Source organism: Penicillium cinerascens (genome assembly GCF_028974065.1).
Source record: "Penicillium cinerascens strain IBT 15544 chromosome Unknown contig_6_segment0_segment0, whole genome shotgun sequence".
Classification (NCBI taxonomy): Eukaryota; Fungi; Ascomycota; class Eurotiomycetes; order Eurotiales; family Aspergillaceae; genus Penicillium; species Penicillium cinerascens.
The window spans coordinates 1490481-1512830 of record NW_026695295.1 but is presented as its reverse complement, the minus strand read 5'-3'; the positions used below and the strand labels follow the sequence as shown (position 1 = coordinate 1512830).

General features: G+C 51.6%; 10 protein-coding genes across 10 annotated transcripts; 6 read left to right on the top strand and 4 right to left on the bottom strand.

Moving 5' to 3' along the window:
- Window positions 1-253: 253 nt before the first annotated feature.
- N7498_006548 (putative raffinose synthase protein Sip1) lies at window positions 254-3154 on the bottom strand (the record flags this gene model as incomplete). Its single annotated transcript, XM_058453610.1, has 2 exons — window positions 254-2893; window positions 2960-3154. The coding sequence occupies 2 exons, from the start codon at window positions 3152-3154 to the stop codon at window positions 254-256; spliced, it is 2835 nt and encodes a 944-aa protein (XP_058307801.1).
- A 411-nt stretch (window positions 3155-3565) lies between these two features.
- N7498_006547 (zinc-dependent alcohol dehydrogenase family protein) lies at window positions 3566-4785 on the bottom strand (the record flags this gene model as incomplete). The annotated part of the gene is made up of 4 exons (XM_058453609.1): window positions 3566-3610; window positions 3663-4109; window positions 4170-4559; window positions 4624-4785. 4 exons carry the CDS (start codon window positions 4783-4785, stop codon window positions 3566-3568), a joined length of 1044 nt encoding a protein of 347 aa, XP_058307800.1.
- Window positions 4786-6760: 1975 nt separating this feature from the next.
- N7498_006546 (N-terminal L-serine N(alpha)-acetyltransferase NAT4) lies at window positions 6761-7657 on the top strand (the record flags this gene model as incomplete). The annotated part of the gene is made up of 3 exons (XM_058453608.1): window positions 6761-6848; window positions 6983-7365; window positions 7523-7657. The coding sequence occupies 3 exons, from the start codon at window positions 6761-6763 to the stop codon at window positions 7655-7657; spliced, it is 606 nt and encodes a 201-aa protein (XP_058307799.1).
- A 74-nt stretch (window positions 7658-7731) lies between these two features.
- Window positions 7732-9242, bottom strand: N7498_006545 (GPI-anchored transamidase subunit GAB1; the record flags this gene model as incomplete). The annotated part of the gene is made up of 5 exons (XM_058453607.1): window positions 9077-9242; window positions 8959-9023; window positions 8695-8897; window positions 8026-8639; window positions 7732-7970 (listed from the first exon to the last, which is right to left on the bottom strand). The coding sequence occupies exons 1-5, from the start codon at window positions 9216-9218 to the stop codon at window positions 7732-7734; spliced, it is 1263 nt and encodes a 420-aa protein (XP_058307798.1). The 5' UTR covers window positions 9219-9242.
- A 129-nt stretch (window positions 9243-9371) lies between these two features.
- On the top strand, window positions 9372-11531 carry nop7 (mRNA-binding ribosome synthesis protein NOP7; the record flags this gene model as incomplete). Its single annotated transcript, XM_058453606.1, has 3 exons — window positions 9372-9408; window positions 9470-9568; window positions 9631-11531. The coding sequence occupies exons 1-3, from the start codon at window positions 9387-9389 to the stop codon at window positions 11529-11531; spliced, it is 2022 nt and encodes a 673-aa protein (XP_058307797.1). The 5' UTR covers window positions 9372-9386.
- Window positions 11532-11990: 459 nt separating this feature from the next.
- N7498_006543 (uncharacterized protein) lies at window positions 11991-14030 on the top strand (the record flags this gene model as incomplete). Its single annotated transcript, XM_058453605.1, has 1 exon — window positions 11991-14030. One exon carries the CDS (start codon window positions 11991-11993, stop codon window positions 14028-14030), a length of 2040 nt encoding a protein of 679 aa, XP_058307796.1.
- A 768-nt stretch (window positions 14031-14798) lies between these two features.
- N7498_006542 (NAD-dependent succinate-semialdehyde dehydrogenase) lies at window positions 14799-16564 on the top strand (the record flags this gene model as incomplete). The annotated part of the gene is made up of 4 exons (XM_058453604.1): window positions 14799-14921; window positions 14975-15062; window positions 15126-16395; window positions 16447-16564. 4 exons carry the CDS (start codon window positions 14799-14801, stop codon window positions 16562-16564), a joined length of 1599 nt encoding a protein of 532 aa, XP_058307795.1.
- Window positions 16565-16813: 249 nt separating this feature from the next.
- On the bottom strand, window positions 16814-18342 carry N7498_006541 (uncharacterized protein; the record flags this gene model as incomplete). The annotated part of the gene is made up of 2 exons (XM_058453603.1): window positions 16814-16873; window positions 16933-18342. 2 exons carry the CDS (start codon window positions 18340-18342, stop codon window positions 16814-16816), a joined length of 1470 nt encoding a protein of 489 aa, XP_058307794.1.
- A 1509-nt stretch (window positions 18343-19851) lies between these two features.
- On the top strand, window positions 19852-20431 carry N7498_006540 (LYR motif-containing protein 2; the record flags this gene model as incomplete). Its single annotated transcript, XM_058453602.1, has 5 exons — window positions 19852-19935; window positions 20018-20075; window positions 20148-20230; window positions 20295-20318; window positions 20372-20431. The coding sequence occupies 5 exons, from the start codon at window positions 19852-19854 to the stop codon at window positions 20429-20431; spliced, it is 309 nt and encodes a 102-aa protein (XP_058307793.1).
- A 904-nt stretch (window positions 20432-21335) lies between these two features.
- N7498_006539 (bZIP transcription factor) lies at window positions 21336-22043 on the top strand (the record flags this gene model as incomplete). Its single annotated transcript, XM_058453601.1, has 1 exon — window positions 21336-22043. One exon carries the CDS (start codon window positions 21336-21338, stop codon window positions 22041-22043), a length of 708 nt encoding a protein of 235 aa, XP_058307792.1.
- Window positions 22044-22350: the final 307 nt, after the last annotated feature.

The window sequence follows — 22350 nt, the reverse complement described above, 5'->3', positions numbered from 1 at the left end:
TGCGATAGGTTCGCCTGCACAAAGGATGAATCATGTAGCTGACGATCGAAGAAGTTTTTGATCCATTGTCGCAACGATTTCTTTTCCCAGATTCAAAATTTCCTTAACATTCAAATCAAGGGGGAAGGGTGTGCGGTAATAGTCGTGTAGTATTTGCCTGCTTTGGGTGACCCATATAACATTAGAACGATGCTTCCGCGGTGCGTCACCCACTTGCCTACCTACATCCCGTAAATGCAGCTTAGAATTGTTATCAGCTCACAAATATCTGGACAAACACCTCGTTACTCCACCCGCTATCCAGCTTCATCTCCTTCCACGCAGCAAGAATATCAATAGCCAGCACAGTAGCACCATCACCCCCTTCCTTCCAAACCGTCTTCTGCGGAATTGGTTGTCCAAGAATCATCACCATAAAGTCCTTAGCAATATCGCGATCCTGCAAGTCGGAAAAGTAGACTCCCAGTGTTCCCAAGGCCTTCAAGTGTATATCAAATCGCAAGCGACGATTCTCGACCATAAGAATATCTAAGCTAACAACAGCCGCAGCACCGGTCATCTTGCCAAGAAGACCAAGTACTGCCACATGAGTCACGCTATCGTCAGAATTGCGTCCTCTGCCCCCTTTCAGAGTGAATGATCGAGTCGGGTAGGCAGTGAGAATTTCCCACCCTTTCTGTTCCAGGATAACAGACACGAGGGAATTTCCATCGAGTGGTCGCATGCGGTTTGTGACTTTGCCGCTCGTGTGGGCGCGCACCACGTACTGGCCATCCGAGCCCTCGTGTATGCCTGGGAAATCCATTAAAGATACCACACATGAGGCCTCCGTTGAGCTAACGTTGAAAAGGCCCAAGATACCGCTGCCAGTCTTGGCCCAGCCAGTGTAACTTCCCACCCGCAATACCTGTTTATCGTTAAAGTCTTGGTAGACATCGATTGTGCGGCCGATGACGCTTGGGCGCAGGATGACAGTACTTCCTGTGACTGTTGGGGCTGTCATCTGATCGAGAACTATGAGGTCATGTTTCCCTGGCTCATCTGTGATATACACTGGTCCGCCCGACACACATCTCGCTGCAGCGTGGAATGAGGCGTAGGGATGGCTTGTCTGGAACATGTCCCAGTCCGGTAAGACGTTCAAGTATCGGGTAAGAAGAGCGTTATGTGCGTTGCAAAATACATGCCATGGGTGAGACGCGGGAATTTCGGGGAAGAAGTCGTCTGAGTTTCGCACAGGTATCGTTGGCTTGTTGGTAGGGAGTTGTGAATGAAATACGATCTGCGGAATCATTGATCCACATGAAATAGACTTCGTGGTGAAGTACTTCAGAGCAGAAATGGACCAGGCATCCTGGTACGAGGTCATGAATCTTTTGCGATCTTCTGGATCGTCGAGAAGGTCGATGAAGAACTGTGCGTCTGTCTTGACAGAATCCACGCCAGCCGACGAAAGAAAGCTGTAGAAATCGTCGTAGAATCGCTGGATAGCCTCTGGTTCAATGGCGAGGATCTTTCCATCAGGGATGTTCTGCGCAATAGGACCATCTGCGTCCGGGTCTTGGAGTTTGACTTCTTTGGTCTGATACTTTTGCGCCAAATCTCCATCGGGGGATATTCCTCCCCAGTAGCCTAGCAAGGCGTGCCAAACTGCGACATGTTGGATATTAGGATTAGCCTGGCGGATTGTCTCGACAGTCTGCTTTAGCCCTTTGGGAAATGCTTTTGTGTTTGCATCGAAATTTTTCCAGCGGCGCTTGAACATAGATTCCCCCTCATTATCGAGGCTTTGCCAGTTGTCGTCAATGATGAGGTTGACAATATTGATGCCACGGGATTTCAGTTCATTCAATGCATCGAGGATCTTCTCTTCGGTCAGGTCCTGACCCAGCCCGTTCCAAGTGCAGTAGGTCAAGCCATCAACCCACTCGCTAAGCCACTGTGCCTGTGGATCTTTCTCCACCATAACAATGTCCTCTCCAAGAGGAGACGGGGGAGCCTGATCCTTCAACACAGTTGTAGGCTCGGCAAACGGTTTCACTACTTTCCTCGACTCATAGATTACCGCAGACATGGCAACCTCGAAGTCCTCCGCAGCAGCGACCAGGACGTGGAAGTCAGAAGCTGTATCATTATCGCTCCTTGCCTTTACTATCACTTCACCATCGTCGCCTGACTGGAAGACAGTCAACACGTCGTTGATCCCCGATAACGCCAAAATAATAAGGTTGACTCCATCATCCCGAAGGAAAGAACACAGGATTGCATCTTCAGTCAAGCGGAACTTATCCCCCCCATGTCTCGGTCCTAGCCAGGGACACCAAATTCGTACCAATGAGAAGTACTTGATCATCGATGACGGTGTTCCAAGGGTGATTTGTGTGATGCCAGAGACGTCTGCGTTAGCCGATTCCACGACCCCAGTGATGGCCCATAACAGAGACCCAGGGGCTTCGCTTTTTCTCAACTCGATTTGTACTTCGGGACAAAGGTTGTCGATATATTTGGCAAGCTCATCCTCCGCATCGAGGGAAGTCAGCTCAGATGATGCCGCTTTCTCCAATTCCGAGCTTCGTGAGCTCCATACGAGCTCGCCATCTCTGATTGGATGGTGCTGGTTGGCCCAATGCCATTCTTCGCCTGGGCCAGTTCGGAATCGCACGGTAAATTGAGCACGGCAATTGGTGGCTGGGAGCACAAAACGTTCTGAAAATACATGGCGATGGTTGCTGTATTCAAATTTATTTCCAGATAATAATGGCGCATGCGATGGGTCAACTTTGCTGAGTGGAAGAGCTGTCCATTCGGAGCTGGTGATGTTGTGCCAGATTTGAGCCTCCCAAGACCTGGCTGGAAAGGCAGAGCTGGATTCTATAATGACCGTGAAGTTGACCTAATGAGATCATGAGCATCACGTCGGCACAGACGATTCCAGGTCTGAAGAGAAATGGGGTCTCACCGCATCATCCTCTGACCGCAACGCCTTCTGTACCCTCTGGAGACAAGTGGTCTGCCCCAGAGGCGGGTAGCTAGTCACTCGAGCGAATAATCCCATCTGGACTGGCCGAATAAATGACGAATGTTGTGTCTTGGAGCGCTCGGCAGCTCCAAGGACGGGACGGGTGGAGGTCGCGTTTCTAGTATTGAGCTCCATCGGGAACGAGCGGTACAAAGGTAGCAGCAGCTCCGGGGCTCCGGGGCTCCGGAGCTCTTTTCCCAGCAGGTACAGGGAAATGGACGTGGTTAGCTGCGTTTACGGCTGACTTTAGATTGCAAACACAACTAGGAAGGCTGGGAAGGCTGGGAAGACAAACCAGAAGGTGTAAAAAAGTTACTTAATGTGCAGGTGGGGCGAGACTATCTAAAGTGGCGGGGAAGCTTGACGACCTCCGCGATAAGCTACGAGCTACTACTTCGCGAGGATAATGTACGACTGTCCAAAAATGTACGACTGTCCATTCTGATATGCATAAAATCGTTGTGTTTATATTTTTCCAACCCTTTTTGGTATTTCCATCGCCCCGCTCTCTCCTGTTTGAAGGGGTAATGCCATTGATTCCGACGCTTAGTTGATCTTGATGGTCAACTTGCCGAAGTGGTTTTGGGCCCACTGCGTATACAGTCAGAACGAATCTCAAAAGACAGATGAAGGGTGCACTCACCATGTAATCATAGGCCTGTCGAGCCTGGTCCAGGGTGAAAACCTTGTCGTCCACGACGGGGTGAATGTCATTGGCCTCGATCGCCCGGATCATATCCTTCATCAACTCCTTGCTACCCACATAAACACCGCGAACGGTGCAAATGTTGCTAAGAGTGTCCAGGATAGTTGGCTGGTCTTTATCCTTACCACCACCGAGGAATCCAATCACGCTGATCACGCCCTCGTACTTAATGGCCTTGAAGCTCTGCGCGAGAGTGCCCGGTCCGCCAACCTCGATGATGTGATCCACACCGGCACCTTCCGGAGTCAACTTGCGAGCACTTTCGCCCCAGTTGGGATCGGTCTTATAGTTGATGATGTGGTCGGCGCCGAGCTGCTTCAGCTTCTCCGCCTTCGCGGCGGACGAGGTGGTAGCAATCACGGTTGCACCCGCGGCTTTAGCGAACTATTAACGGCGATTAGTCGATGGCCCCCAAAGTCAATCCAACTTCTTCAAAGCACATACCTGCAGACCGAACATGCTCACACCACCGGTTCCCTGCACCAGAACGACCTGGCCGGGCTTCAGAGGCTTCAGACCGTACAGGGCATTCCAGCTCGTAAGAGCAGCACAGGTGAGAGTGCTGCTCTCGAGGGCATTGAGGTTTTTCGGGGCCTTGACAAGGCCCGTTTCGCTGAAAACGCCGTACTCGCGCAATGTACCATCGATCACGCCCCCCAGGCCGGTAAATGTCGCGGGAATTTCAATCGCGCCGTACTGGTGGCCCTGGTTGAAGAGGGTCGCAACACGGTCGCCCTTCTTGAACTCAGTGACCTTGGGACCGACCTCGATAACTTCGCCAGCACCATCCGATGCGGCCACCACTGGCAAGCTGAGAGGGAATGGATATTTGTTCTGTCAAAATGAATCGAATCAGTACACAACCTAAAATCTGCACGTCGAATAGCAACAAACATACCTTAGGAATAACAAGGTCGCGGTAGTTCAATGACGCTGCGTGAAGCTTCACCAGCACTTCACGCTCACCGACTTTCGGCACCGGTCCCTCCTTGTAGACGAGTCCGTCGAAGTCGTTCTCCTTGTTCTCCACTACCCATTGCTTCATAGTCGCGGGAGACATTGTGAAATCACAATTGAGGCTGTGTGTGCAATATACAAGCTGTTATCAAATTTTTCGGGGAGCTCATGCACAGGAGGGAGGGGCAACTATATGCCTGCCCGGGCTGACGTATTTGGTATGCCACCGTCTCCACTCTGTGACGGGAAGATTATTAAGACCACGACACTTTTGTCTAATCCCGGCATGGGTCTCCGCTTGACCCGGGCAAATATTCGGAGACTTTTATTGTCTGCTGATCAATTTGTCCGAGATCTCCTTGCTAAGCACGATGTGCTATTGGGAGTTCGGCATTCTTTCGGCGCGCATTTCCGGCCGGACCTCATCGTGACCTCATGAAATTAAAGCCAAGCGTCACGAACTCAATCTCAAGGTTTAGTTATCCAAAAAGCAGTTGGTAAAATGGAGCGAAGCCTATCTCTGATTGGCTAAGGTAGCTAAAAAGAATAGTCCACCCAAAAAAACAAAAGACCTTGTCGTCAGCTACATGAATATGCCGGTGAGCCCATCGCGTTGCCAGACTTTTATCAGCCAGGTCGAGAACGATCTAATTGCAAACTGCAAAGTGGAAAGTTTCGAATACGACGCTTTATCCAGTGGCTCAAACTGACTTTCATCCGAGTTGTAAATTGCAATCAACGAATCTCGCCATTGTCAAAAAATGACTCAACGGTCATAATCTAGTCACAAATATCCACACTGAAGCTGAATATAACGTCAACGTTTGAAAGTATCCGCAATTTGTAATTGAAATTTACACTTTAGATGGAAGGGTACAACCCACAAGGAAGAAGTATCCGGTAGTATCAGCAAAGGTACAAACTCGAGGAAGAAATTAAGCATTTAAACATACGTCTGGCCTTCTGCCGAACCGAAGAGTGAATTCATCGGGTGATTTTATCAGCCGCGTGGTTCCCGGGAGGCTCCGAGTCCATGGATCAGATGGAAGTCAGTTTTGAAAGTTTGGACTAGTAATTAAGGTTGTCACATTTGAATTCTTCTACTTCATACATTACAGGTGGGTTAATTATAGACCTGGACGCTAACAGCCTAGCAATACCAGAGGTTCACCTAGCTAATGATCCAAGTGAGATTTCTATACTTCGATTCGACGAGTTTGAATAAATAGCTGATTTACAGCTTTTTCGCTTTTCTGTTATCATCATAAGTTATATCCACGGGGTGCCTATACGGTCCGGAACACTTGGAGGCATAATTTACATCATTCATGGTGTGATATGAATGTCGGAACTCCACAGATATGCGATGGCACAGTCACCCGCCAGCATTCAACGACCTCTGACTTCAGTGGTCTCACATGACGAGGAGGATAATTAGTAATAGTTGAAAAAGAATATTTACGATTCCCCTACAATGATTGTATTTGTTGACGGTTCCGATGAAGTTCGTGGCACCAGGCAAGATCCGGAGTATCGGCACTAGTAACTTAATTGCCGAGGCAACCAAAAATCTATTGGAGACTGCAAAGCTTCCTTCCGCTGGGGTGTCGGTGCCTTCTTCAATGATCTGAGTGAGGCTGAGGCTGAGAGACGTATCGAGGAGCATGCAATTCAGTTGAGCGTGTTTTCTTAGGTCCTGGAGAGCGTCCGGATTGAGAAATTGGGAGCTATGTAATCGATAAGATGCGTGAGAAATTGAATATATATTTCCAACTACGGTGCACACTTAGTGACTGCCAGACCACCAGGTCATTCAGAACAAATAAAAGTGGGGTTTGAAATATTTTCATCGCATTGAAAGCGTCTGAATAGCCCGACAGCTATGCGAGCCAAAAACAAGTAGAAAGTCGGGAAAAAGCAAAGCCGCAGATCCTGTTGAAAGGCCCCGCAAGGATCCTCCCGACCAACCGACCAGCCGCATTCCCCTCGACTCCGCCATTGACGATCAACCATCAGATGACCGTCTCGTTGCATCGAAACAATTCCCAGAGAGCATGAATTATTCGAAATCGTCCCACATGCCACCGACCAAAGATGGTAGAGTGACCAAATCCAAAGCGCAGAAGGCCCAAACATCCATTCGGCGCGCAAAGTCCACCACCAAAAGTAAGTAAATAAAGACTCATCAGAGGCCTAGAACAAGGATAGCTACTTCTCGATGTGTCAAATAATGTAGAGTCCACGCGCATACCTCCGCGTTATCTACCAATTTTACGCGTCCTAATGCAATACACGTACAGGCTTACCACTGGTCGAGCGCACCAATGCACTATCAATCGAAGACTTCATCGCCAAGTACATGACTCCGCCTACACCAAACCCACCAACCGAAAACCAATCAACCGTCTCAGAAGCCAACGACTCAAATGCAATCCAACCACCCCTCGACGTGTACTCGGCAGCGACGATCAGCCCCACCGACCTAGAAGCCTGCCTCGACCTAATCGAACTAACCTCCGGCGAAGCCTACACCGCTTCAGGTGGAGGCTGGTCACGGCCCGCAAAGCGCAAAGAAATGAAACTCCCAGACATGAAGTACCTAATCGTGCGGGGATCCTCAACCGACACAGCCGACGAGCCAAGCTCATCCCGGAATAGCGTGCTGGGGTTCTTATCCTTTATGGTAACCTACGAAGACGGGATGGAAGTTATCTACTGCTACGAGATCCACTTGCCCGCGAGTGCCCGGGGGAAAGGGGCTGGGCAAATTGCTTATGGATCGGATGGAGGAGATTGGCCGGCGCGTTGGGTTGGAGAAGGCTATGCTAACTGTTTTCAAGTCCAACGCGACGGCGAGGGAGTTCTATCGCAAGGGTGGGTATGTGGTTGATGAGTACTCTCCTAAGCCACGCAGGTTGAGGAACGGGACGGTTAAAGAGTTTGATTATGAGATTTTGTCTAAGGGGTTGAAGTGAAATGGGAGTTTTTGATTGTTTGGCCTGGCGAGGAGGCTTGATGCAGTTGAATTGAATGCAGATTTAAATATACATTAGACTTGTTTCACCTCGGAGCCTCGGGCTTCTGGATGGTCTTGTTCCCACTCGTCGCGAAGGACGGCGAAGATGCTGTCGGCTAGCAGGATTGAGAGGCCCAGACTCCAGACGAGTGTGATGGCGTAGAAGAAGTTGGCGTTACCGGACCCGGCGTAGATCCATAGGTGGTAAAATGCAGGACCGAGAAGACTGGCGTATAGAATTGCCGAAATGGCAAAGAAGGTGTATCGCATGACTGTTGGACATTAGCAAATGGTGACCTGGCCTGGGATATTCGCAAGAAAACTCACAGGGGAAGGTATGCCGATACAGAGGTAGGAACGCAAAGTACAGCGACGCGTCGGAGATGCTGGGGTATGGCTTGAAGATGGCAAAGACGCCCAAAAGCGAGGTAATGACAAACAGAGGCTGTCGCCGCAGCCGAATGGTGAGCCCTCCGACGTAACTTGCCAGATGAAGCCAAAAGACACCGAGGAAGAATTCGCGGAAGGAGTCGAACATCTCGATGAAGAAGTACCACCAGAGACCCACATTGGGGGTCAGGTCCGGGACCAGAAGGTGGAAGCCATATGTCGCAGACATGAACTCCCAGAAATTTCCGGTGATGAGATACGACAAGCCCAGTAGTCCTGCAATGCTGCTTAAAAGTATGGAGGCATTCTGCATGATAAAACTCACAGTGTTGGGTAGCTTCTGGGCCCGTTGATCGTAGCAAAGTAGTACTAGCGGGATGAATAACAGGGCTGGGTAAAGGGATAGGTAGGACGCGAGTCCAAGAGCCAGCATCGCATTGACACTATTCCCACTAACAGCATTTGACACTGCGAAAAGGATTCCGGTTGTGGTAAACACGCTCGTTGACCGTGCCAGACATGTTGCGATCGTGAAAGGGTTGAACAGGAACCTAAAGTTGGGTCAGAATGATGATTCTTGACAAATATAGGGCACCTTGCGCATACCAAGCGGCAACAGAAGCCCCATCCCACCGAATATGCTTCCGAATGGTCGAGTGGAGTCGGCTCTGAACGGACTGTCCCGATTCCGAGATGGTAGCCAGGGCGTGCGCATTAACTAGATCAACGAGGAAATAGAAGACGGCAGTAGGGACCGGATTGCCTTTCACATCGGGGAGAAGAGCGAAAAGAGGGAGTAGGAGTGGCGCCTAGAGTACAATGGTGTCAATAGAGAAGCCCCGTAGTTGCGTTGCATTGCGATCTACTCACCTGGTGAAAGACACCACCGTCGTATGGCGATACATTTCGAGTGTAGAGAAACAAGCCTTCCTGCACTGGGGGTTCCGAGTCAGGTTATGCGGTCACATTAACATCGGAGGTTACTCACGTCGCTTGAAGCTATTGACCGGGGTCGAAACCTCAACTCGGCCGGTCAACAAGTCGGGCAGGGAAGGAAAGAGACAAACAAGAACCAGGCGAAGAATAAAGGCCGCGCTGAATACAGCGACCTTGCGACGGTCCACAGCCATGACCGGGAATGGAATCGACTGGAGAAACGCGCTGTTGTGTAGTTGTCCCTTGAAGGCGGAGGAACCACGGCGCCCGCAACGCACGGGCCACCCGCCTTCAGCAGAAAAAAAAGTTATCGAGAATTTTTTCTTCTTCTTATCAGCAACCGTTTGAGATCATTCTTCACCATGGCGAAAATCAAGAAGAAGGGTATGTTGGACCTGCTGGATTCATGCTTTATTTCAATTGCCATTGCTAACAATCTCTCCAGGTACCTCTGGCCAGGCCAAAAACTATATTACTCGTACCCAGGCCGTGCGCAAACTTCAGATCTCTCTGCCCGATTTCCGTCGGCTTTGCATTTTCAAGGGTAAGCTTGTTCTTTCCTGGCTCTGTTCACAATGTGATGCTGATACGATCGGCGATTCTCAGGAATCTACCCCCGTGAGCCCCGAAACAAGAAGAAGGCTTCCAAGACCGCGACCCCGAACACTACTTTCTACTACACCAAGGACATCCAGTACTTGTTGCACGAGCCCCTGCTCAACAAGTTCCGTGATCAGAAGGCTCTTGCAAAGAAGATTGCCCGCTCGCTCGGTCGTGGCGAAGTCAGCGACGCTGCGCGCCTCGAGAAGAACCATGCCCCGAAACTTACCCTGGACCATGTCATCAAGGAGCGCTACCCAACCTTTATCGATGCGCTTCGTGATCTCGACGATGCCCTGTCTCTGCTCTTCCTGTTCGCTACCCTCCCCTCGACCACCCATGTTCCCGCCAAGACCGTTGCGCTCTGCCAGCGCGTCTGCCACGAGTTCCAGCACTACCTGATCGTCACCAACTCGCTGCGCAAGTCGTTCCTTTCAATCAAGGGTATCTATTACCAGGCTACCATTCAAGGCCAGGACATCATGTGGCTGGTGCCATACCGTTTCGTGCAGCGCGTTAACGGTGATGTCGACTACCGCATCATGGCCACTTTCGTGGACTTCTACACAACCCTTCTCGGCTTTGTCAACTTCCGTCTGTACTCCTCGATTGGATTGAGATATCCTCCCAAGTTTGACACCCGTAGCGACGAGAACGGTGCTGAGTTGGCCGCCTTCACTCTTGAGGGCCGGACAGTGGGTGAAAAGCCCAAGGCCATTGAGTCCAAGAAGGCCCAGACGAACGGTAGTAACAAAGAGGTTTCCCGCGATCTTCAAGCCAAGGTGGACAAAGTGATCAAGTCGGCCGGTCTGGATCAGACAAATGACGAGCAGGCAATGGACACGACTGAGGAGGCAACCGATGCCATCGACAAGTTCGAGCCCGCTGCTCCCGAAGCCGACACTCTGCCCCAGCCTGATATGAGCGGCAACGAGGCTGGTGCGCTCTTCGCCCCATTCGTGTTCTACATTTCCCGTGAGGCCCCCAAGGCACCCCTCGAGTTTATCCTACATGCTTTCGGCTGCAAGCGCATCGGCTGGGATGCCGTTTTGGGTGGTGGAGCCTACACTCATGACGAGACCGACCCTCGGATCACTCACCAGATTGTCGATCGTCCTCAGCTTCCCCAGGAGTCCCTTCCTACTATTCCCGCTGCGGATGATGCTGCCCAGAAAGTTAAGCCTGGTACCCGGATCCCGGGTCGTACATATGTCCAGCCCCAGTGGGTGTGGGATTGTGTCAACGACGGAAAGCTCCTCCGAGCTGACCTGTACGCCCCTGGTGCCACCCTCCCGCCTCATTTGAGTCCTTGGGTGAAACCCTCGCGTGGTGGTTACGACCCGCGCGCCACCCTGGCTGAGCAGGAAGATGAAGGTGAGGCTGAGATGGCCGAGGACGCCGAGGACAGCGATGAAGAGATGGAGGACGAGGCTCCGGCTGACGAGAAGGCCGCCGCCGAGGAAGAGTCCGAGGATGAGTCCGTCGACGGAGGCATGGATGTTGCCGGAACCGACGACGATGAGAGCGCCAGCGAAGAGGAAGAGGAAGAGGACGAAGACTTCGATGGCTTGGAGGAGAACGAAGCCGCCACCGAGTCCGATGATGACGACGAGGCCGCCCAGAGCCAGCACCAGCGCGAGCTCGAGGCTGAGGCCGCCGGTCTGCCGTTCTCTTCTAGCAACGCTGCCGACGAGTCATCGAAGAAGAAGAACGCCCAGTCCAAGAAGCTGGCTGCCAAGAAGCGCAAGGAGGAGGAGGAACTCGAGCGCCAGAAGATGATGATGAGCCGGAAGAAGCGCAAGCTGCTCGAGAAGATGATGTACTCGAACAAGAAGCAGTCTGACGAGGCCGCCAAGCTGCGCTCCAAGCGCCGCAAGCTCGAAAAGTCTGCTCCTGCTCAGAAGTAAGGACGGTGTCATTAAAGAGTGCTTTTTTCTTTTTCTGCTGGCGTTCGCGGCTGGGATAGTCCCCTGTATATGCATGTCATAAAAATTTATTTTTTCAATGTAATGGATGGATGAACCATGAAATTTGGAATATTCTGGGCTCCTTTAAACTCCGACCTCTTTTAAAAACATTGGATTGGATTCTTCAACTCGTAACAAGTGCATACTCCGATCGAGGATGGATCACGTGACCCGTACCGATCCACCTACGCTGGAATTTTTGATGGAGTCAACACCCAAGACCTCGCCCAGCACGGCGGAATAAATGATCGAATTCGCTGAAGCCGCAAGAGAAACACTATTTAAGTGATGCCCGGTCATATGCAACAACTTAGACAGCGTTGTTCAAAGTCAAGACCAACATCTATGTGATATCCGCGGGCTCCCAACTAGCCCATAATTTGAAGACGGCGCTGAGGCATGTCCTCATTCTCAGAGCACCGTCCGCCATCATCTTCTCAATTTGTACCCCCGGAGTCTGCCCAACCGTACCAGTCACTGTTTGGAGGCCCCAGCAACGATCTCGGCGTACCTCCATCTTCTCTGCCAGAACCGGCTCGAAGGTCCATCTTCGGCGGTCCAGCCCAAGATGTTGCTACGGAACCGGAGACAGAGGCAGAGCTCATGGACCGAGGGTCCAGTGAGGATGAGGAAGATGAACTAGAAATGATCATGCGCGAACGGCCCCTGGATATTGAATATGGCTCCGACGAGGAGAGCTTCAAAGGTAGTGACGAGGAGGGAAATGAGCCTGCACAGAAGGCTAAAAGTCGTGTGAAGCATGAATCTCGTGGACGGTCTACTACAAGGTCACGATCGCGATCACAGTCCCGATTAAATTCCGAATCGCCTACGAAGACAGCGCCACTACCGACAACGTATGTGCTCGACCGCGGCCTTGACCTGGCACCCGGGGTTGAGCGGCCTAATCGATGGACCGGGAGCTCAACTGCATACCGAAGAGTCATCGCAGACGCCCTAGCTTCCTATGAGGGACTGATGACGGCTCGATCAAGGGACCTCGCGGCACATCTCTACAATTCGTATATGGTTCGCCGCCAGGGGAAAGAGACATCCCATGGTTTGGACGAAGATGGAGAAGAGAAAACGTCCATTTCCAAACGATGGGGGGCATGGCCTTTACCACCATCCCGGGTGCCTCGACCCAACGAACACATGCAGGAGTGGTTTAGTGATCCTGACACTATCCGGATGCCACCCGATCCTCGTCCTAGCGCCGAATTGGAAGAGTCAATCATTGCAGTTATGACGAGGATTGCCAAGGAGAACTTCTTGGACCGCGATTGGGACTATGACGAAGTGAGAACGAACGAATCGAGGAGATCGACAGCCGACCCAGACGCCATGACGGACGAAGAAGACCTGAAAGGTGCGGAAACATCTTTTGGTCCATCATTCCTCCAGCCCGCTCTTCAGACCGATGACGATATATCTCGGCGACAATTGCGGCCTCTTGCCCGGAACGTGATTACACAAATCGACAGTCTTTTGACGGCTCTGCAGCGCTCGATGAATTACCGATCCGAGCGTGAAGTAAGTTGCGACTCGGGGCCTGGAACTGATGACGATGCAGCCCAGTCACAAACTGGAGAAAAGGCCAGCAAAAATGAGTCGCGGGGTCGCAAACGCACTCGTGGGCGTCCTCGTCAGACAAAGTCAAGTGGGCGCTCTCGCAGCCAGCGCTCATCTGCGGCCGAGACTGAAGATGAGACTATGCGTGATACATCTCAGTCTCGAGACCCGTCACGCAACTCTCGTGCGTCTGGCAATGATGACGACAACGATGATAGCGACGACGGCATCCCGTTTAATGCAAAACTTCCATTACGAGACTGGAGTGAAGTCATGGGCCTAGCATCCATGCTCGGTCTCCCAAACGCCGCCGTCATGCGTGCCTCCAAGCGCTGCGCGGACCTATTCGATGAAGACATGACATTCCGCACGTTCCACGAAGGCCGGATTGAACCAGCTGGACGACGGGAGGACAAATCATTGGTATACGACTACCGTGAGAGCAATTCCGAAGCCGAAGACTCCGATCCTGCTCCCAGGCGCAAGCGCAAGAAGGCCATTTCTCGGGTCCCGTCGAGATCAGTACGAAATCGCTCTACCTCACAAGATGCACAGGGCTCAATTCCCGCCGCCTCATCGGTGAATATGCACACGATTGTACCAGGGTTTGCTCCAAGTCGCGGTACTAGTCCGGAGAGAAGCAGCCCAGGAAGAGGACCGTCGCGCCGACTCAAGGGCAAGGGCGAGCATCGCAAAGCGGACCTCGTTTGTCCGATCAAGACATGCTCACGACATGCGAAAGGTTTCTCGCGAACGTGGAATCTTAATTTGCACATGAAGAGAGTCCATCCAGGGTATCAAGAGCGAGATCGGTCAAGATCGAGATCTCGTAGTAGGCCCGAGCCGGAAGTGATTGTGATTGATTAGAGCGTGCTTCTTCTGTATATTACCTTGCTATGATATCCAATTTGATGGCCATTCGCATAAGTCCAGTGCAAGTAGGATTGTTCAACTGATCCCACTCTCGGTTGGTCCTTCCTAAACGCCGTGAATCTCGTGGATTTCTATATCCACACCGTGTTCGTGGAGGGCGAAATGCTGTGACGCTATCTCCAAATCGGGGCAGTTGTAGGGCTTTTAATTGGTGAAGGTTCCCGAGCGCTCAGCCTTTTGAGCCGGCTATTCGTTCAAAATGCCGGAGGTTGTAATCTATGTAATTGTATTTCAGCCGAGATGCAAGTCTCCATACCGACAGTCACAACATAGAAAAATCCTCAATTGAAGGAGTAAAAGAATATTCAAAAGAGCTGCAAATTACGCTAGATAGCGGATGCCTATGTAGAAAAAGCGAGCGGAGAGCTATGTAGCTCGAAGGAAGGATTTTCCCACCGCAATGGGAAGAGGAATCCCTATGACATCAATCCATCAACGGCCCCCGCATAGCATCCAGCTTCCCTTCCGAGCTCCAGCTCTGCCATCGGCGCAAAACTCCGTCCTCGGTGCTTCTCGGACCCAAAGAGCAATCAGAGCAAATTAAACGTTGAATCACAGATCTTACAGCTACAAACTTCCGCAAAACAGCGCCCTTTAAAGACGTCCTAACTCCCCGCACATCTGACCGATCTCCGCGTATCTGCTTCCTGTTCGGAATTTATCCCCCCGCTCTCTTCCCCCTTGCGAGCCGGTTACCTCATAATGGAGCGACTCATTCGCCCCGTCTCGCGCCAATTGTTGCGTTCTCGCACTCGCTATCCTTTTTCCGTTCCCCCACCTCCGGCGTTAAAGAGACTCTACACCATGGGACACAGCAAGCCTGAGGTGAGTACCTGGTGGGATATGGTCCGTGAGCGAGAAGCTAATCCAGAGATTAGTTGAACGATCCATCCCTCTTCATTGAGAAGTCCTACATCAATGGGGAGTGGGTTGGTGCTAAGTCGGGCCAGACCTTCGAGGTCCACGGTAAGAAGCGGCTTTCCTGACCAATTTACCCTGAAAACAGGCTGACGCAGGTGTAATTTGAAGACCCCGCCACTGGCAAGCTCATCGGAACATGCCCCGATCTCGATGCAGCCGACGTCGAGAAGGCCATCGAGGCCGCCTCCGAGGCCTTCCCCAAATTCCGCACAACCCTCGGCCGCGAGCGCGCGCGCATGCTCCGCCGCTGGTACCAACTGATGATGGACAATGCGGAGGACCTGGCAAAGTTAATCACCTGGGAAAACGGCAAGCCGTTGGCCGACGCCAAGGGCGAGGTGAACTACGCCGCCAGCTTCTTCGAGTGGTTCAGCGAGGAGGCGCCCCGTACATACGGTGACACTATCCCGGCTACTGTGCCAGGGAACCGCGTCATGACGCTCAAGCAGCCCGTCGGTGTGTGCGGTCTTATCACCCCGTGGAACTTCCCGGCGGCTATGATCACCCGGAAGATCGCCCCGGCCCTGGCGGCTGGCTGCACTGTCGTTGCCAAGTCTCCGGCCGAGACTCCTTTCACTGCTAACGCTCTGGCTGAGCTGGCGCACCGCGCTGGTATCCCCAAGGGAGTCGTTAATATTGTTACTTCTGGCAAGAATACCCCGGCTGTGGGTGAGCTCATCACTACCCACCCGGAGGTGCGCAAGGTGTCTTTCACCGGCTCGACCAACGTCGGCCGGCTGCTGATGAAGCAGGCTTCGTCGACCATCAAGAAGGTGTCGTGGGAACTCGGCGGCAACGCGCCGTTCATTGTCTTTGACGACGTGGAGGATCTGGATACCGCCGTTACAGGCGCTATTGCCTCCAAGTTCCGCAGCTCCGGCCAGACCTGCGTCTGCGCGAACCGGATCTACGTGCAGAGTGGCGTGTACGACGAATTCGCCAAGCGCTTCGCTGCCAAGGTCAAGGACTTCAAGCTCGGAGGCGGCTTCGAGGAGGGCATCACACACGGCCCCGTTATCCACGAGCGTGCTGCTGAGAAGGTGCATCAACACGTCCAGGATGCTACCTCCAAGGGTGCCAAGATTGCCATCGGTGGCCAGAAGGCTTCTGCACTTGGACCTAACTTCTACGAGCCCACTGTGCTGACCGGCATGACCAAGGAGATGCTCATTGCCTCCGAGGAGACTTTCGGTCCCGTGGCCGGTCTCTTCCGCTTCGAGACCGAGAAGGAGGTCGTGGACCTCGCCAACAGCGCCGAGGTTGGTCTTGCTGGATACTTCTTCAGTGGCAATGTGCGCCGCATCTTCCGCGTTGCTGAGGCCATGGAGGTTGGCATGGTTGGTGTCAACACTGGTCTGATCAGTGACGTTGCTTCTCCGTAAGTTTTTCCGTTATCTCACTTTCTATACATTTATTCTAACTATTGCAGATTCGGCGGTGTCAAACAGAGTGGCTTCGGTCGCGAGGGCAGCAAGTACGGTATTGATGAGTTCATGGTTATCAAGAGCGTCACCTTTGGCGGCATGGGGGAGCCTCTGCAGGCATAAGCTTCCTTTAAAAAATGTACTTGCATACTGGGGTATGACGGGAATTAGTTGCCCTGGTCTGAATATAAAAAACATCTTCTGCGTGCGAGAGTAATATGCAAATTGAAATACATTCGTGATACGTAAATGATACAAATGACTCTATCTATATCTAATCATGTCTTCAAGGTCGACCAAATCGTATACAGCATGCTTCGCTAAGAACATGACCAAAAATATTGAGAGGAACACCACATTGTAGGCGCACTCTTACTCCGGTGTGCCGCAAGTAAAGACACCATGGACCGTGCCGGCGCGGTACTTGAGGATCTGTTTTCGTCAGTTAGACCAATGCCACCAAATGTAATCAGGGAGCAAGGAAATCTTACAATATCATCAACACTAGCATATGTTCCCGCAACCAGCGTAACCAAGCCAATGATGAAGGTGAGCAGATTGACCACGGCGAGGATCATGTTCTTAGGCGTGAACCAGCTGCCCTCGCGAAGAAGCAGCACCCACATCATGGGAGGGAAGTAGAAGGTAAACCCAGAGATGAACAGCGAAGACGAGATCGAGAGCAGATCGTTGAAGAAAGGAATGACCTCCGCAATGATGAACGCCAGGATCGTCGCGACGGTGATAACGGCCAACCACGTCAACCAACCCATCTTCGTGTTAATGAAGCGGATAGGCGAGTTCGCGAAGATGCGGCCGTGAACAAGACGCCCGAAGACAACGGTGTTGATTGAGCCACTGATGAAAATCACAGGCAGAGCAATACCGAATGCAATGCGGCTCACTAGTGAACCGGCGGAGAGAAGCGCGGGACTTTGGACGCTCTGTCCGACAAAGGCGTAGATCAATGCACCAGTGAGGGTGTAGACGATGATCTCCACGATGCCCAGAGCCCAAATGGACTTGACAAAGTCTTTCGGCGAGTGCATCTCGTCCATAAAAGAGAACTGGCAAAGAGCGAAACTATAAGCGAAGATGATGTTCGTGACGGCGACAAAGGCATCGGTAAAGGTGAGGCCTTCCTTAGGCCACGCAGACCAATCCACGGCCTTCAGCCCTCCAAGGGCATCGGTAGATTGCACACCAGTTGCAATAATCGTGATACCGATCGCGATAATGATCGAGGCGAAGTCGATATAGCCCAACACGGCCATCTCGGTGAAACTAGGCGGGATCGCGAGCAAAAGCAGAATAATCGCCGAGACGACAGCGAAAATCACAGAGCAAATACCGCTGCCGGTGATATTCTGCCACGCGATTGTTCCAGTCAGGCAGTGGGAGCCCGTGAGAAAGAGCAATTGGATGCCCAGCATCGCATTGATCAATTCGTACCCGAAACGAGGGCATCCGAGCTTAGAGCCCATTGCGCGACCAGCGTCTGCGTAGTTGGCGATTTCGGGGTAGGCAAGTTTGACCTGACCGATGATATAACTCGTGTAAATAGCGATGAGACCGATTCCAACGCAGCAGATTACGCCAGCAACCATGCCGAGGGTGGCGAAGGTGGACGGGATAGAGAGACTTCCTAGCGCAATGGCTTCGACAATCAGGACAACGGTAAGGCGCTTCCAGCCCAGACGGCTGAAGTGCTTGATACCACGATCGTAGACATCCCCAGCCTCCGTATCCAGGTGTTTTGTCAAATCGTCGCCCACGAATTGGGCATTGTACAGCGGCGACGCCATAACCGCCTCATTGCGCGCCCTCAAGGCATCGGCCGACATATCCTTAGTAGCATCCTGGTTCGCAGCCTGGGCGGCCGAGATCTCCTCGTAGTCCATGATCGCGATCGCGTGTGTAGAAGATAAAGTGGGAGAAGACGCAAGATTCCCCGGAGTGCAGAGGGAGACTATTAGTCAAAAACTGGGGAATGTCGACGTTTTCAATGAAACGGCGAGCTAATTACAAAGAAGCAAATTGTGGGCTGACCAGACAGAATCCTCACACGCCGCGGTACCTGAAGCCCTAGGTGACATACAATTCTCCACTTCGTTGCCCTTGGCGCCACGAAAATGGAAAGCAGAGTCTTTCATTCTCGTAGGGTTCCACATAAACGCGGAACAACAGGGTCGAAGGGTTCGCAATGTGCCCAATGCCCGTTCGTACTACGCAATAAGCTTCAATCGGTTCTCTATTTTATGTAAAAGAATCGAGAGTGAGGTGCTTGAGTCGGTTATCAACGGGTGAAGATCTAAGGCGGCGTTCGAAAAAGATCGAGCTAAAATTTTAGTTGACCCACTTTGGCGCAATATTAGGTTCGTTCCTCCGATTCTTACGCCCTTTGAAGACAAGTTATTTTTCCGATTGTTTCCATTTGGCATTTGTTTGGAGAGACTCTGGGGAGGGCTAACTACATATTGGGGTAAAGATAAGCATAATATTCACGAAGTAAGATTTAGATGTTTCACGAGTACTGTATAGCGCTTGAAGGCGGGATCTGCACGACCCTGGCCCGATGCACTTGAGGCTTCCGTGCCGAATTGAAACCGAGGAAGTCGACTCAATTAATACTTTTGGACATCGCGGAAGGTAAAGTTATTTCGATCCTTTAGGCTGCTGGCTGTTGTTCATTTTCAGTGGTTTTCGCCCTTCGTTGCAACGTCGCAAATAGCGCGACGGAAGAGAGCCCACATTTGATCTTTCACGCCATGACATCACCAAAGATACTATCATGCATAGCCTACTATTACAGATAATTGAATAGTCTAAACTGCCAATATCGCATCGAACACGTATCGCTACATTCGTGAACATTTTGTGGCTAGAGACGGAGATTGTCGTGGTGATATCTCAGGTCCCAGGTCCAAGGCCTAGAAGTTTAGAAGCCAGTGAAATTACGCCAAGATAGACTTATGTCGGCTCCTCCACCGGTTCTTGCTCTTAGTTTCCTCCTCGGTCGAGCTAGTCTCATCTCCATACCAGATCTCAAGATTTAATACAATGCACGATCAATGGGATAAAGCAAAGGTTTTAGCAAGGGAGCATCATCTTGTTTTATTGTCAGTATGATGAATTTGGCTCTGGGTTTCTTTTCAGGTGAATCGTGCCTACAATATACCTATTATTCACGCAATCACGATGTAAACCTCCCATGACAACGTATTATACCAAAAGACACCGATTTGTAGCGCATTTTGGTCACGTGACCGTATTTAACTGGAAATGCAAATACACATCAAACTCGACCGCCCGCGACCAGCGCACGATGTCCATTCAAACGTGCGCCGCGAAATGAACCGATTGTAATCATCACCGACTATCCTCTTTAGGCATGACATGAGACCATCCCCATGCGTGTCTCCATCCGCCTGCTCGCGGCCGTTTCTCGCGGCCCCCCGTCGAAGCTGAAGAAGCCGGCGATCGGGCTAGACCACGTAAGTAATCTACGGGGCAGCTTGTGCGAAGAACGAATGCATCTGCATCGATCGATGGGACTGAAGCTAACGGTGATGGCAGTTTATTCAAAGAGGGCGCGTTTTGGCATTCTGGCGCGAGATCGTGCGAGCATTGAATAGTACGCCAGTCTCCTCTTCTTCTCCCTAAATCACCACCGAGTGTGAAGGATGACTTACAGAAATTTGTACAGAAATCCCTCCATCTGCTACACGCAATGAGCTACATGATTATGCTCGGCGGGAATTTGAACGGCATCGCGAGGTGACAGACTTGGTAGGTCCATGTGTTCATCAAAACCCTGGAGTTGTTGGATAGGATGGCTGACTGAATTCGATAGGCACATATACGATACTTGCTTTCGGTATGAATATCTGCGATTTGGATTATATCATGGCAGGCTGACCTTTGCTATAGACAGGGAAATCCGAGTTCGAGACCATGAGGCGGTATATCGATGAGCAGGCTGCTGGATGATCATGATCCTTGTTGATAACCATCTCAAATCGATGACGTTCTCAATAGATTATTGTACATAGAGATAAATTCGTTGCATTCCTCAGGGCCGGTTTTTTGGTGTTCCAGGTTTATGTAGCTGCACCCGACGTCTCTCGACCGGGAAAAGACGGTCGACGCCGCGGACCACGGTTATCAAGCTTCGTCGCGTACTGGAGGGGAAATCCTGACCGATGCAGGGTTTATGTACACATGTCACTTTCGGGGAGAACAGTCAAGTGGATCCGTCGGGGGAAGATGCACTGTATGTATTTGATATCCCGAGTGTTTCCCGCTATGATATCATCACCCTTCCCGCAAGCAAATCAAGCGGAAACCCTTGCACGATGTGCCCGTTCTAGAACCAACTGCAAATGGAAAGACCCCTCACATGATCCGATCAGGACACTTTCCAGTGCGCGGTTTGCCACCTGCAATGCTCGTCATCAACTGTTCCTCGCGCTCCACCCACGTTGGAAACTTCCAACAGGATCGCCTCCCGCATGGGAAGTTCCCCACCATTCTGGGCCTGAAATCGAGAACTTTAAACAACAAACCCGTTTTGATCCTTCCTTGGCTCGAGCTCCGTGGATTCCGGGAGTCAGCCAACATCGGCTCGTCTCGCCTGGAACGGATAGCAGGAAAGCAAGGAGATTGGTGGCATGTCCCCGCGTTTGCTACTGTCCTAGCCTCTCCCTGCGTTTCATTACGTGCCGGCCTGGGTTTCTGGTTCTTGGGTTGCAGATATAAGCCACGTCCTCTCCCCGTCCTCCACCAGTGTCCTGGTGGTCCTTCCTATACTTCTCGGCCCAGCCTGCTTTCGTCTTTGTACCCATATGCATGAATTGAATTTCTATCTCTTCCTGCCAAATTCTTTGTCTCCATGATGACCACTTTGCTTCAACCACAGACGAACGATGTCTTTTCCAACATTTCGAACGGGCTGCCAAACCTCGATGAATCATCACAGCTCTGGCTCAGTCCACTGAATATATCCCAGGACGGCAAGGATTCCTTGATCCAAAGCCTGCGGGAACAAAATGTGAAGACCGAACAGGATCTACGCGCAATGCAGGAAACAGGGCCTCAAGGGAGCCCCGCCCGAAAGCCCCGCCGATCCTCGAAACCCTACGTGTCACGAGAGAATGTGAGCCCCGAACGCGCCAGGCATCTCGAACGGAACCGCATTGCCGCCAACAAGTGTCGCATCAAGAAGAAGAAGGAGCACGAACACATTCAAAGCATCCTGCACAGTGAAACCGCAAAACGCCAGACCCTCATGGCCGAAGTGAACGTCCTGAAAGAAGAGGTCTGGCAGCTCAAAAACCAGATGTTTGAACATGCGGATTGCGACGACCAGCGGATCAATCTACAGCTTGCTATGATGACACAAAACATGCTTGGAGCGAATACCGACCCCATTAAGTGCCCATCGCCGACCTTTTCGCTTAGTACATGGTCCGACGGGTCCGTGGGGGATGGAGATGGGGATAGAGGTGGGATGGAGTCGGGCGCCGTGCAAAATGTCGCGCGTACCGTACCCGACCTCCAGGATGGACTGTTTGAGAGTTTCATCGATGTGCCCAACGTGTAACAATTCGTTTTCTGTATCTAACCCCACTGATTATTAGCTCGGCGCGAAGGTGATTTTCATGATGTCATTGATTGCACAAAGGTACTACATAGCTCTGAAAGGATTTTTGAACCAGTGGAAATGATCAAATTTAATTTTCCATTACGAAATCACGGACGTAGCAACGAGTGTATCCGTAGCTCAGACAAGATGAGCAAAACCGGTCCTGCATGCCTCCAATTACAAAACGGGGCCGGTGCGTCGGGCTCCGGGGGTACCTTCTTGGGATGCGAAGCGCAGACGCCATGCACAACCCCTGCGGGAGCCG